The sequence below is a fragment of the Gallus gallus genome, chromosome 9, assembly GCF_016699485.2.
Source record: "Gallus gallus isolate bGalGal1 chromosome 9, bGalGal1.mat.broiler.GRCg7b, whole genome shotgun sequence".
Classification (NCBI taxonomy): domain Eukaryota; kingdom Metazoa; phylum Chordata; class Aves; order Galliformes; family Phasianidae; genus Gallus; species Gallus gallus.
Window position 1 is genome coordinate 15,618,772 of NC_052540.1, and position 12,301 is coordinate 15,631,072.

The 12,301-nt window shown below is 64.0% G+C and overlaps 2 protein-coding genes across 5 annotated transcripts; one reads left to right on the forward strand and one right to left on the reverse strand.

The window, feature by feature from the left end:
• Nucleotides 1-36: 36 nt before the first annotated feature.
• On the forward strand, nucleotides 37-1,289 carry HSPB7L (heat shock protein beta-7-like). Its single transcript, XM_003641769.6, has 3 exons — nucleotides 37-174; nucleotides 722-873; nucleotides 986-1,289. The coding sequence occupies exons 1-3, from the start codon at nucleotides 48-50 to the stop codon at nucleotides 1,196-1,198; spliced, it is 492 nt and encodes a 163-aa protein (XP_003641817.1). The 5' UTR covers nucleotides 37-47; the 3' UTR covers nucleotides 1,199-1,289.
• Nucleotides 1,259-11,832, reverse strand: CLCN2 (chloride voltage-gated channel 2). 4 transcript variants are annotated; one of them, XM_025153671.2, is made up of 24 exons: nucleotides 11,647-11,832; nucleotides 7,732-7,888; nucleotides 7,284-7,415; nucleotides 7,076-7,204; nucleotides 6,616-6,749; nucleotides 6,457-6,534; nucleotides 6,306-6,384; nucleotides 5,633-5,758; nucleotides 5,472-5,556; nucleotides 5,289-5,390; nucleotides 5,102-5,186; nucleotides 4,868-5,023; nucleotides 4,524-4,593; nucleotides 4,300-4,410; nucleotides 3,942-4,155; nucleotides 3,740-3,873; nucleotides 3,497-3,654; nucleotides 3,319-3,424; nucleotides 3,178-3,251; nucleotides 2,656-2,706; nucleotides 2,232-2,270; nucleotides 2,051-2,155; nucleotides 1,892-1,978; nucleotides 1,259-1,819 (listed from the first exon to the last, which is right to left on the reverse strand). In XM_025153671.2, the coding sequence occupies exons 1-24, from the start codon at nucleotides 11,815-11,817 to the stop codon at nucleotides 1,628-1,630; spliced, it is 2,775 nt and encodes a 924-aa protein (XP_025009439.2). In that variant the 5' UTR covers nucleotides 11,818-11,832; the 3' UTR covers nucleotides 1,259-1,627. The 4 variants fall into 4 exon arrangements, with proteins under 4 accessions (XP_025009439.2, XP_015147031.2, XP_046754795.1 ...); XM_015291545.3 differs by lacking the exon at nucleotides 11,647-11,832 and adding an exon at nucleotides 11,119-11,232; XM_046898839.1 differs by lacking the exons at nucleotides 2,656-2,706; nucleotides 11,647-11,832 and adding an exon at nucleotides 11,119-11,232.
• Nucleotides 11,833-12,301: the final 469 nt, after the last annotated feature.

Sequence of the window (12,301 nt, forward strand, 5' to 3'; positions counted from 1 at the left end):
GTGCGGGGTACTGGGGACAGGTTGGGCGGTGGCAGTGGCATGGTGACATGGCATCGCTCAGCTCGGCTGCTACGTACCGTGCTGAGCGCATCAGCACCTACAGCCAGGGGCTGGGTGCCGGCGAGCCCCACTTCGAGGGGGAGAGGTACCACTACGACACCTTCGGGTACCCAGGTATGGGGGGTGTGGGGTGGGGGACCCCAAAATGCAGCCTGCTGCCCGCTGCCCAGGCACTGCCAACCTGAGTGCCCCATGGACCATCCTGCACCTCTCCTCCTGTCCCTCTCCCCAGTCGAGTACCTTCAAGGGCTCCCCAGGGTCGCCAGGCTCATGGTGCCCCCTGTTCTTCCCTCCCTAAACTTTACAGAGCCTCCCAGTGCCCCCAGACACCCCCATGTCTCTTTCTCCCTCAACCCCAATCTTCCTGGGTGCCCTTACGTCCCCCAACCCCTGTGCACCCAGATCCTCAAGGTGACCCAGATGCTCCCATTCCCCCTTCCAGAGCTCTCACAGTAACACCCACCGCCCCCGCCTTCTTTCCCCAGACTTTTCTGGCCATCCCCTATGCGTCCCCCTGTCCTCAGGCCACCCCATACTCCCTCCCCATACCCCACTTCTCGCTGAAGCCCCCCACAATGATCTCAGCCCCCACTTCCCCCTCACCTCCCCCACCCCCTGACCCGCATGTTGTGCTCCACACCCCTATTCCTGATCCCTGCAGGTTCCCCGGGCTCCGTGTGCCCCTACACCCTGGGCACATGGGTGCGGGTGCAGGGTGACACCTACCAGGTGGTGGCCGACGTCAGCCAGTTCGATCCCCCCGACATCGTGGTGACCACCACCAACGGCCACGTTGCCATCTGGGCTGAGAAGGTGAGGATCCCCTCCTCCCTCCCTAAATACAGTCACTTGTACTGGGCTAACTGGGAAGCAGCCTGCTGCCCGCTCACCACGCGTGACCATTTTATGCCACTGTGCCATGCAGGTGGCAGAGGACGGCACAGTGTGCGACACTTTCACCCACCAGTGCCGGCTGCCCGAGGACACGGACCCACTGTCAGTGAGCTGTGCCCTGACCGATGCTGGCACGCTGGTCATCACCGCCCGGCGCCGCGCTGGTGCCCGTCCCGGTGAGATGCCGCAGCCGCTGTACCGCAGTGAGGCAACGCTGGGTGCGGGGACAGCACGGGGACAGTAATGGTGACTGTGCCATGGGGCTCGGTGCCCCCTGCCCACCTCCGTGCCCAGGCAAGGTGGCTGTTTATAAAGTCCTTTAATTAAATTAATATAAAAATCTCTGTATTTACACAGTGGAGGGGTTGCGGGGCCCCCATTCCTGGCACCGAGGCACTGGGGAGGGGGCGACGATCACTCCCGTCCCCGTGTCCCTCGACCCAATGTCTTTCTGCCCCACGCTTGGGGACACTGGGGTGCCCACTGGGGGCTGTGGCTGTGCTGGGGGGCAACGGGGCCGGGAGGGGTAGAGGTAGCAACAGGGGGAGCCCCGGGGCGTGGGCAGGTTGGGGGGGCACCTGGCCACCCCATGGCACTGAAAGGAGGATGCCTATGTCCCCCATAGGATGCCCCCGCAGCACCCCCGACGCAGGGTAGGGGTCTGGCGTCACCGTCACTTGCTGGTGTCCCCGTCATCAGGGCCGGCCTCGCGGGGCATGGAGTGGTGCTGGTGGCGGTCCCAGAGCTGGCGCAGGTCGGTGGTGTCCAGCTCACCTGCACTGGTGCTGCTGCGGCGGAAGCTGGCGAGCGGTGGCAACACCTTCACCCCCTTGGCAGTCAGTGAGCCCTCGATGGCTTTGCGCAGCTGTAGGCACCCCAGTGTCATCAGTGGGCCAATGGGGTGTCCCTGTCCCCGTGCCCTGCCCCCCATCCTCACCTCCTTGAGGGACACCATGCCCACCAGGCGCCCGATGCTGGTGACGTACGCGTGGTCCAGGCCCAGTAGTGAGAAGATGGTGTGGGTCTGTAGGAAAACGGGGGGCTCGGTGGGGTACGCGGTGGGGAATTGGGGTGGGGGGACGCAGCAGGGGCCCACCTTGTGCAGCGAGGTGCGCTCCACCAGCTGGAATGGTGCGGGGTCAATCTGGGCACTGCTGAAGTCCACATTCTGCTCCAGCTGCTGCTCCTCCCAGTCCAGGATCTGGGGCACAGGGAGCACGCTATGGGACTCAGCCCCACGGCACGGCCCCACAGGCAGTCCCCCGGCCTGGGCTCACCTCTGCCGGCGTCATCCTGTCCCCCAGGTCCAGGTCCTCCTGTGGGAGAGGCGGGGTGACACCGTGCCAGGCATGCACAATGGGGTTATGTGGGACAATGTGATTGGGCACGCCCAGCTTGTGATTGGTGGAGAGAATGCAGCCTGGGTCGTGATTGGTGGAGGGAAGTGGGGGAAATTCCATTGCTGCGATTGGCTGAGAGGATCCATGCTACCATTGGCCAAGCAGATTTGGGATTGAAAGTTCCCGCGCCCTGATTGGCCAAGCAGAAATCGGGACGCATCTGAGATTGTCTATGCAGGCACAGGCCAAACGTGGTTGGCCAAATGAAATCGTGCCAGGCCATGATTGGTTGAGAGGATTCAGGCTGGCATCCAATTGGCTGAGAGCAGCTTTGCCCAGGCTGCCATTGGCTGCAGCTTACCGTGACGGAAATGCGGACGTGCTTGGCCTTGCGAGGGGCCTGGCCCTGCGCCTGGCACCATGCGGGAGAGATGGTGTTAGGGGGCATGGCATGGAGGGGGGCCGGGCTGGGACAAGCAGAGATGGGATGGGATGGGATGGGATGGGATGGGATGGGATGGGAAGGGGCAAATAGGGATGGAATGGGGTGGGTCAAGTAGGGATGGGATGGAGTGGGATGGGATGGGATGGGAAGAGTCAAGTAGGGGTGAGATGGGATGGGATGGGCAGGGACAAATAGACAGGCAGGGTCAACTGGGGATGAGATTGGGACAGAAAGGGTCAAGTAGGGATGGGATGGGATGGGATGGGAATGAGATGGAAAGGGTCAAATATGGATGGAAAGGGACAGGCAGGGTCAGGCAGGGGAGAGAGATGGTGGGCAGGATGGGAAGGGTCAGGTAGGGAGAGGAAGGGCCAATGAAGGATGGAGAGGGATGGGAAGGGACGGAGTAGTGAGGGACAGGCAGGGACAGGTGCTCACCTCAGCAGGCTCTGCAGCACTGTTGGCACAGAAGAGGCTCTTGAGGGCGATGCTGGAGCTGTCGGTGGCACCGGCTGCAGGAAGCAGAGGGGTCAGCATGGGGTGGGGGCCTCCCAAGGGGGTTATGGGGTGCTGACTCACCCGGGGAGCCATCAGTAGGGACGCTGGGCACACGCTTCAGTGCCGGCTTTAGGGGCTTGCGGGATCCACTGCGCGCGGGAGTGAAGGAGGAAGCTTCAGTGCTGATCTGTGGGAGGGAAGGGACGGAGTCAGGGAGGCAAAGACGCGTTGATGGGGGGGTCCCGGGGCGGCCCCTCACCTGGAAGCAGACGCTGGCTTCGGAAAACCGGCGCCCGTCATCAGCGCTCGCCCACGCCTTCTGCCGCAGGGCCTGGAGCCGGCGCTGGGGATGGAGCTGCTGGCCCAGCAGGGCCCCCACCTGTGCCCTCTCAATGGAACCCAGCAGGATCATGGACTCTGTGATCAAGAGGGGACACGTTGGCGGGGACAGCGCTGCAGGGACACTGGGGACACGATGGAGAAGCTCCCACGTGCCTCTTACCTGCTGAATCCACCAGCGCCAAGCTCTTCATCTTGGTGGTCTGCAGCACATGCTGCAGGTCCCTGTACTTGCAATTGAGAGAGACGTATGGGACGTCCCGCACCATGATGTCCTCCACCCGCACGTTGTATTTCCTGCCCGGGGAAATGTCCTCAGCACGTTGCCACACACTGCTTGTGGTTGGGGATATGGGGACGCTCACTCGTGGTGCCCCCAGCCCAGCTCAGGGAGGTAGGGCAGCTTCTTGATGCGGATGATGCTGTCGTAGAGGGAGGGTTGGAGGCTCTGGGCCACTGCGTTGGCCAGGATGACAGCGATCATGACAGGCAGGATGTGTGAGATTTGCCCCGTCAGCTCAAAGACGATGACGGCAGTGGACACGGTGTGGGTGACAGCACCCGACAGCGCAGCTGCCCCTGCCAGCCCCAGGAGACATGGACAGCTGTGTCGGGGCCATGTCCCACACTCTTGGGGCATCCTTAGGGCAACCCCATTGATGGGGGTCACCCAGGGACCCCAGCGGCTCTCTGGGAGTGGGATGGGAAGGGTGCAGTGCTTACCCACCACGGCGTAGCCCCCTGGCACGATGCGGTAGGTGTTGCTGTCGGTGTGGATGCCATCAGGGAACCAGGCTGCCATGCTCTCCCCGACAAGCCGCCCAAAGGCTGCCCCTGCCCGCAGAGAGAGACTGTGGAGGCCATGGGCCTCTCGCAGGTCCCAACCCCATTCCTACACCTGTGCCATGTCCCTGCACCAGGGGACATCAGGTGACTCTGTCCCTCACCAATGACGAAGACCGGCATGAAAGCCCCGCAGGGCACTGGGATGGTGGTAGCCAGGGCTGACATCCAGAACTGCACGGGGGATATGAGCACATGTTAACTGCCATCCTCTTGGAGGCTGGCACTGGAGGAACAGGAAGCGGGCATGGCACCATGCCATGGGCACCCTGCCAGCACTCCCTGGTGGCACCCCAGTGGCTCTCTGCCAAGATCTCCTTGACAGCGTGTTGGTGGCACCCAGCCACCACCTTGGTGGCCGCGGGAGCAGCCACCCACTGTCTCCCATGAGCACCTTGGTGGCTCCCATCCAACACCTGCCTGGTGGCACGTAGGAGTATGCACCCACCTTCATGAGGATGAAGACAACAAGGGTGATGAAGACGTTGGAGCGGGGATGTCGCCAGGCCTCCAGGATGCCAATGTACTCAAATTCATCACTGGGCTCCTGCTTGGCCCACGTCCGGTTGTCAAACAACGTCACCAGCGTGTCCTTCTGGGTGAGCTGGGGACACATGGGGCTGAGCTGGGTACTGGTGGCCCAAGGGACCAATGCAAGGCCCCATGGCCAAACCATAGCTACCTGTCCAGCCATGAACTGCCCAAAGCCAGGTGGGAAGGTCAACGTGGAGATGAGAAGTGTCACCAAGGCAGGGAACAGCAGGCGCCTGGCAGGGTGGCATGGAGGTGGTGACATTGGTGCAATCCCATCCCTGCCATCCCATAGAGGACAGTTGGTCCCATGATGACAGGGACCACTGGGCACCTACTTCTTCATCAAGAAGCGATTGATGGTCTTCTGTCGGCGCATGCACTGCACAATCTTGCGGTTGAGGTAGACAAAGAGAGCACCACCGAAACCGCTGGCAATCCTGGGCAGAGGTCGAGGCTGAGTGCTCGTGTCCACCACACGGATGTGGGATGGGGACGTGGGATGGGGCAGACACACTCACCCGATGACGGCGAAGGCAGGCAGTTCCTGCAGGTCAAAGGGGAAGTCGAGGCGGAAGCGGGTTTTGAAGAGCGCTGTGATGGTCTCTGGGGGCACGGTGGGTGTAAGCAGGGCTGGGTGGGGGGACCGTGGTGTCTCCAACCTCCCACCCCATGTGGGTACCTTCATCTTTGATCCAGACAGCCAGCACGCGGAAGATGAAAGCGCTGAAGGTGGCGGCGAAGAAACCACGCCAATAGTTGCGGACAGCAAAGAAGGTGGAGGTGACCTCAATGCTGAACAGCACGCCTGGCAGTGGGAGGAAGGACAAGAGGGGAGAGAGGAGAAAGGCAGGCAGAGACCAGGTGCCTGGCATGATGTCCACTCAGAGCCCCACGGCCATGCTGCAATTCAGGGCTTCTTCAGCAAAGTGCACAGCTGTCTGTGCGAGCGAGAGGGCAGTGTGGGGACGTGGGAAGCCATAGGGTAAGGCGTGGCAGATGGCACTGGGGCACAAGCACATGGATGGACAGATGGATGGATGGGGCAGCTCAGCACACACAGGACAAGGAAAGAGTCAGACAGCACAAACCTATGGGCAGGGCTCAGCGGGGCCAGAGTGGGGAGCTCCCTGGAGTGCAGCGCAGTGCAGTGGGGGAGAGGACGAGATGAGATGTTACACCTCTAGGAGGATGGTGCCTGCTTCTCCCTTTATCCTCTGCACCGCGGGCACCCCAACTAGTGGTGCTGCCTCTGCCATACCCACCCAGGTGGGTCCCTGTCCCCTGCCTGGTACTCTGGGTGGGATCCTGCTGGCCTCTCTGAGAGCAAGGGGTATGGGCTGGGGGGTCCCTACCTCCAATGGGGGCAGCGAAGCAGCAGCCGACACCGACAGCGCAGGCAGCTGCAAGCATTTCGGTGTTCCTCGCCTCGTTCTGCAGGTGAGCACAGGCTGAATCAGTCCCAGCACTGCTGGAGTTCCCCAGGTGCTACCTGTGCCCACTCACCTCGTAGATTCCCCCAAAGAAGGAGAGGAAGCGGCTGAGCAGGGCTGCACACATGCTGGCAATATGGACAAAGGGACCCTGTGGGGACAGCAGTGGGGGCTGAGGTCGGTGCCCCTCACCCAGCCCACCGCCTGCTCCAGCCACGGGGAATGCCCTCACCTCCTTGCCCAGGGGCATGCCGCTACCCAGGGCACACGTCAGCCCGATCACCTTGGCCACGAAGGTCTTCAGGGTGAGATACTCCTTCAGGACGACGCCCCGCAGGATGGTCTTCATCTCGGGGATCCCTGAGCCTGGCAGCACGGAGATAGTCCTGATCCACAGCCAGGGGGGCAGCCCCCGTTCTGCAGTCCTGGGATGCTCCCTGATACACTGCCATAGGGACCCTTGTGAAGCCTTTCTCACAGTGCAGGTGGGATCCCTGGGAACATCTCCAGGCCATGATGGGACACCCCAACCAATAGCCCTGCAGGGACCCCAGTCCCACATCCCCGAGAGACCTCATAAAGACCATCCCGTGGATCTTTGAATACACCAGCCCCATAGCTTAGGCCACTCAGATTGTTCACAACCCACAGCCCCAGGGAGGGGGGACCCCGTTAGGGCACATGCACCTTACCCACAGCCTGTGGGGCTAGGATCTGGGTGAAGCCAGCTGAGAAGGTGATGAGCACAGTGGGGTAGGTGACCCAGGCCAGATACTGCAGCATCACATTGGTGTCCAGGCCCCCATACATCCACTTCTGGGCTATGGGCACAGTGAGTTGCGGGCAGCAGGGCATGTGCCATTGCCCCGGGGTGCCCATCACCCATCGCTGCCCACTCACCTTGAAGGCAGGTGGCGATGGCAAAGTCCATGGCCCAGCTCACCAGTGCCATGACCAGCCCCAGGAGGATGAGGAAGACCCAGTCCTCGCCAACCCTGGCGATGAAGAACCTCTGGCACCGCACGGCACAGCCTGCGGGCACAGGGCAGGCTTAGTGCCGGGGATGGGCAGAGCAGCACAGCACAACACGCCTGAGTGCTGCCCCTTGGCACGGCCCCAAGCGGAGCTGCCAGAGGGCCCCGTCCCTACTGCTGCCGTCCGGTTATTTTGGGCCATTGTGTCCCCGCAGGTGGCATTGTCCTCGGCGCCAGTGTCCCATGACAGCAGGAGAAACCCTACCCGCGGTGGCGGCAGCTGGGCGGGCAGTGGTGCCCAGAAGAGCATGTAGCTGCCCGGCCACAGTGCCGGGGGGTGGGTGTCCCCCCCACGTGTCCCCATTCCCCCTTACCACAGCATGGGGCACAGCGTCCCTGGCTGTACTCCAGCAGCTCAGAGGGGCGGCGTGGCCGTGGGGTGCCACTGTCCTCGTGCTCCTGTTTCAGCCGCAGCCGGGCTGCCTCATCCTTGGCGAAGGTGCCCAGGTCCTGCGTGTAGCGGCCATACATCTGGGGGAGAAGGAGTGGGAAGGGGAATCAGGGGGGTGGCACAGAGCTCTGGGCTGCAGGTAGGGAAACTGAGGCAGGGAAGCAGCGGACATGGTGCCGGCGCCAGGGTGGGGATCAATAGCAATTGTTTCGCCCACGCACCCAGCACAGTGGCTGGCCCCACTGGTACCAGTCCCCGGCCCTACCCAGGTGCTCCAGCCATGGGTTGGGCTGCGGTGGGTGGGTGAGGGCATCCAGTGCCAGGAACACAGCCAAGCTGGCAGGGAGCTTCTCTGAGGGCCAATATTGGGGTCGTGCCTCTTGTTGGCACTGTTACGTGGGGTGGGATTCCCCCAAGGTGGGCACATATGTTCCAAGCTGAGCCCACGAGAGCAGCATAGGGCAGGGCACGCTCTCAGCCCCACAAAAAAGAGGGCACGGAGATTTAGGGTGCAAGGCACATAGGGACACTGTGCCCACTCGGGTGGCACATGGCACGTGTCCTGGCCCCTGGCACTGCCCCCTGTGCTCATTGTGCCCGTCCTCCCTGCTGAGCTGGGGGCACCAGTCCCACACTGCGGGCACTGCCAAGGGCTTGGTTGCTTGGTTTCTGCCTCGCTCCCCCCGCCATGACCTGAATGCCAAGCGCCAGAGGTTGGCTGGGCACAAAGGGAGGCTTCAGGGCCACAGGGGCCCTTGCCAGGCTCCCACGTCGGGGCGACGTGAGCCCCATGCCGATGCACGCCCGCCCGCTGTGCCGCACGTGGCCGCCCCACAGCCCCTATCCTGGCACAGTGCCCGGTGGAGGGGCCATGGCACGGGTGGGCACTGTGCTTGGCACGTGCCGGCTCAAGTGGGGATGGCATCAAGGTGAATTTCTCGTGGGGCACTGCCCAGATCCCTCTGGCCAGGAGCAGAATGCAGCCAGCGTGGCGCCAGGTGGATTCTCTGCTGTCTGATACCTGGGTTAGGTTCGGCCCTGGGAGGGGAGAGGGAGGGCAGAGCCATGTCCATCACTAACCCCAAGACTTGGGCACAGCCCTATGGAAATGCGCTGGGGGCTGCAGCTCAGCCTCCTCGGGGGCTGCATTCAGCATTACGTGCCAGAGGAGGACCCCGGCCCTGTATGGTGCTTGGCGTTCAAAGGCGAAGCTTGTTTCCTCTGGAAGAACAAACGGCCCCGCACCCCAGGAGCTCTGTTGTTCTGCCAAGTGCCTGCCTCCCCCCAGCCCTATAGCCCCCCTCGTTCAGGATGAGGGCACCCCAGGCTGAGAGCCCCCCGTGCCCCCTGCTGGGGGGCTGGCACGCTGCCCCATGCGTCCCCAGCAGGATGCCCCTATAGCTGGAAGGTGTCCAACCTGGTGGGGGGGGGTGTTATAACCCCATTAGCCCCCAAATGCACCAACCCTGCTTAAAAAGAGGAAAGAGGCTGTGCCACCCCATGCTGCAACCCTACAGACCGGGCATGAGGTGCCTCATAGCAGAGCCCGGCTGTCAGTGAGGGCCAGCAGTGCGTTTGGCCTTCCTCCTCCTCCTCCTCCTCTTCCTCCTCCTCCTCCCGCTCGGGTTATTTTTCCACAAAGGCCTTTTGAAACACAAACAGCCCCGGGACTCCGGCCTCCGCCGCGAAGCAGCTGAACAATCACAGTGCCGGGCAGGCAGGGAGCGGGCAGGGGTGGGGGGGCTGGCGGGGGGCACGCAGGGACATGGGCACGGGATGAGGTTTGTATTTTGGGACCGGGCTCCTGTGCCGTGCCCCCCAGGCTGTGCCAGGCAGTGGTGCCTGCTGTGCCCCCGGGTGATGCGGTGCACGGTGTGGCTGCTGGCATCGGCACTGCCGTGTCCCCAGGCCACCCTTTCCCACGACAGATGGGGCACTGAGCACCCTGGCAGCAGTACCCACAGCCTTGCTGCATGGTGCCTGTTGACATCTCTCCAAAACGTGCTCCTGGCGAGTTTTAAAGGTGGGGGACATGGGGAGCAGGGACCCCTTGCTCTTGGGCAGAGAGAGAGGCCGGGGGAGTCTGTGTCACGCTGCCCGTCTTAGCCGGGATCTAATCGGCTCCACGGTGAACAAGGGCAGTTTGTCAAGCTTAATCTTCCCCCCTTGGAGGCCCTTTGGTCCCCTGGCACACGGGGGGCACAGGGGGCGGCAGGGACCCCAGGCACCCTTAGCACCAGGTGGTTCCCACGGGCACCTGGCCCATGCAGGCTGTGGCTGGAGCCCGAGCCTGGCAGGAGCCGGTGGCACAGGGGAGGGCACCCGCCCTCCTGCTTGGCACGGGGGTGGCTTGTGGAAGCCAAGCACGAGGCCGTGGGATGGGTGCCCATACCCAGCCTCGCCCACGTGGGCGGCTTCAGGAGCCCCGAGGCCACGGGGGTGGGCACCCCGAGGTGTGGGTACCTCCCTGCCTGCAGGTGGAGAGGGCAGAGTCTGCTGGCATCACAGGGCTGCCCCGTTGCCAGCTTTGTGCCTCTGCCCTCCTGCAATAAGGGTGCTTGGGAAGAAGATGCAGAGGGCACCTGGCACACAGAGCCACGGTGCCATGTGCTGGCTAAGCATGCCTTACTCGAGGCTACGCAAACCCTACAGCTGTGGGTGCCCAGCAGGGCTCGGCCCCTTCCCTGCCCTGCCTGAAGGCCTTTGCCAGGGCAAAGTACCCGTTTACTGAGCCGCACCAGGCACTGGCCCAAGCAGAGACTGCGGAGAAGTACCTTTGCCCGCGATGTCAGAGGGCTGTGGGCAACGGAGGGGCTGTGGGCACGGCAGGGAGGGAGGACACCCCGAGGTGCCAGCAGGGAGGCCCTGAAGGTGACAGTCGTAAACATGGGGCTAAGGTTGAAGGCGGGGGTGATATGCTATCTTGAGGACAGAAAGCTGGGGCCAGGCATAGCGTGGGGGGTAAAGGGTGCCTGGGTGGTGTGGGACACCCATGGAGGGTCACACCGCTCTGTGCTGAGGGTATGCCGCTCGGGGGGATGTGACCGAGGGTCCCATCATGGGGCTGGGGGCTCCGATGGGTTTCCCTTTTGCTGTGTGATTGCGGGGCAGCACCGAGCGGCCCCCAGCGGCCCCCAGATGAAGACAGCCCCCAAAGCTCGGAGGACACGGTGGGATGGGGCGGGTGGTACGGGCGCTGCCCCTTCACAGAGCTCCTGGAGTGGGGGGATCACCCCAAAACCGCCCCTCTCCCCGCGACGTGCCGCAGTGCCCGGTGCCCCCCGCCGTGCCCGGTCCCGACGGCACTCACCAGGGTCTGCTCGTACTGCAGCGCCCGCTGCTCCGCGCTCTCGGCGGAGGCCATGGCGCTCCCGGTGCTCCCGGTGCTCCTGGCCGTGCCGGTGCCGGTGCCCGCGGCGGCAGCAGCTCCGCCCGGGGCCGTGTGGGGCGGACCCGGTGCACTGCCCGGGGGAGGGCCCGGCCGCGCTCCGCCTCCGCCGCTCCGACGGCGGCACCCGGCACCGGCACCGGGCAGCCGGGCGCGGACCGAAGGGATGCGGGGCGGGGGTCGCTCAGAGCCCTCCGGCCGAGATGGCCCCGGGGAAACGTGTTTCCATCCACGGGCACCTGATGGGGGCTGGCAGCAGCCTTGTCGCAGGGTTTGGGGTTTGAGCAGAGAGCACCGTGCCCGCCCCAGCTGTAGGGTCAGGGTTAGGGAGGGGAGCGCCCGCTGTCTTGACGCCGCCAGCAAGGAACCAGGGGAACCGGGGATGCGCACACGTTGCGGACACCCCAGCACCGTGAGGACCCAGCGGAGGTGCCTGAAGAACGCCCTTACCGCAGCACTGCCGGCACCAGGATGGGATCCCAGACCACGCTCTTCGCTGCCAGGAGGCAGCGGCTCGGCCTTCTCCGCCGGGACGCAGGAGCACAGCTTGGCACCGGTACTCCTGGGGCGAAGAGCTGCGCCATGGCACAGCGGCTGCTCTCCCTCCGGGGCCGCCGGCATCTCCGTCTCACCGCCTCAAAGGGCTCAGGAGCAACTGGGGCAGTCGGAAGGACCGAGCTCGCTCTCTCCCCGCTGGCACAGCATGGCACGCTCGGCAAAGACGGAGCTGTGGCACTGCCGGGCTGGCGGTGTGGGACCAGGACCGGGCTGGTTCGCGCTGCCCAGGTGCCGCCTTCCACTTTGACGTTGGCACCCCCAGGGGTGGGTGACAATGGCCGGGGATGGGGCTGGGGTTTGCCCTGCACCAGCCTGGGAGGGTTCATCGCCGGCCGTGAACCAGTTTGCGGCGGGCAGGCGATACATGAACCCCCCACTTATTGTTTCCCTGGGCACCGAGTCCCCTCCTCACGCGTCAGCTCCTGGCACTGCCCCACGCATCCGGAGGCAGCCCCATGCCAAGACACAAATGCTGCTGCCAGCAGGCCACTGGCCGCAAGGTCACCACCGGCGCTGCCACCCTGCTGGCCGCAGCACCATATGGGCA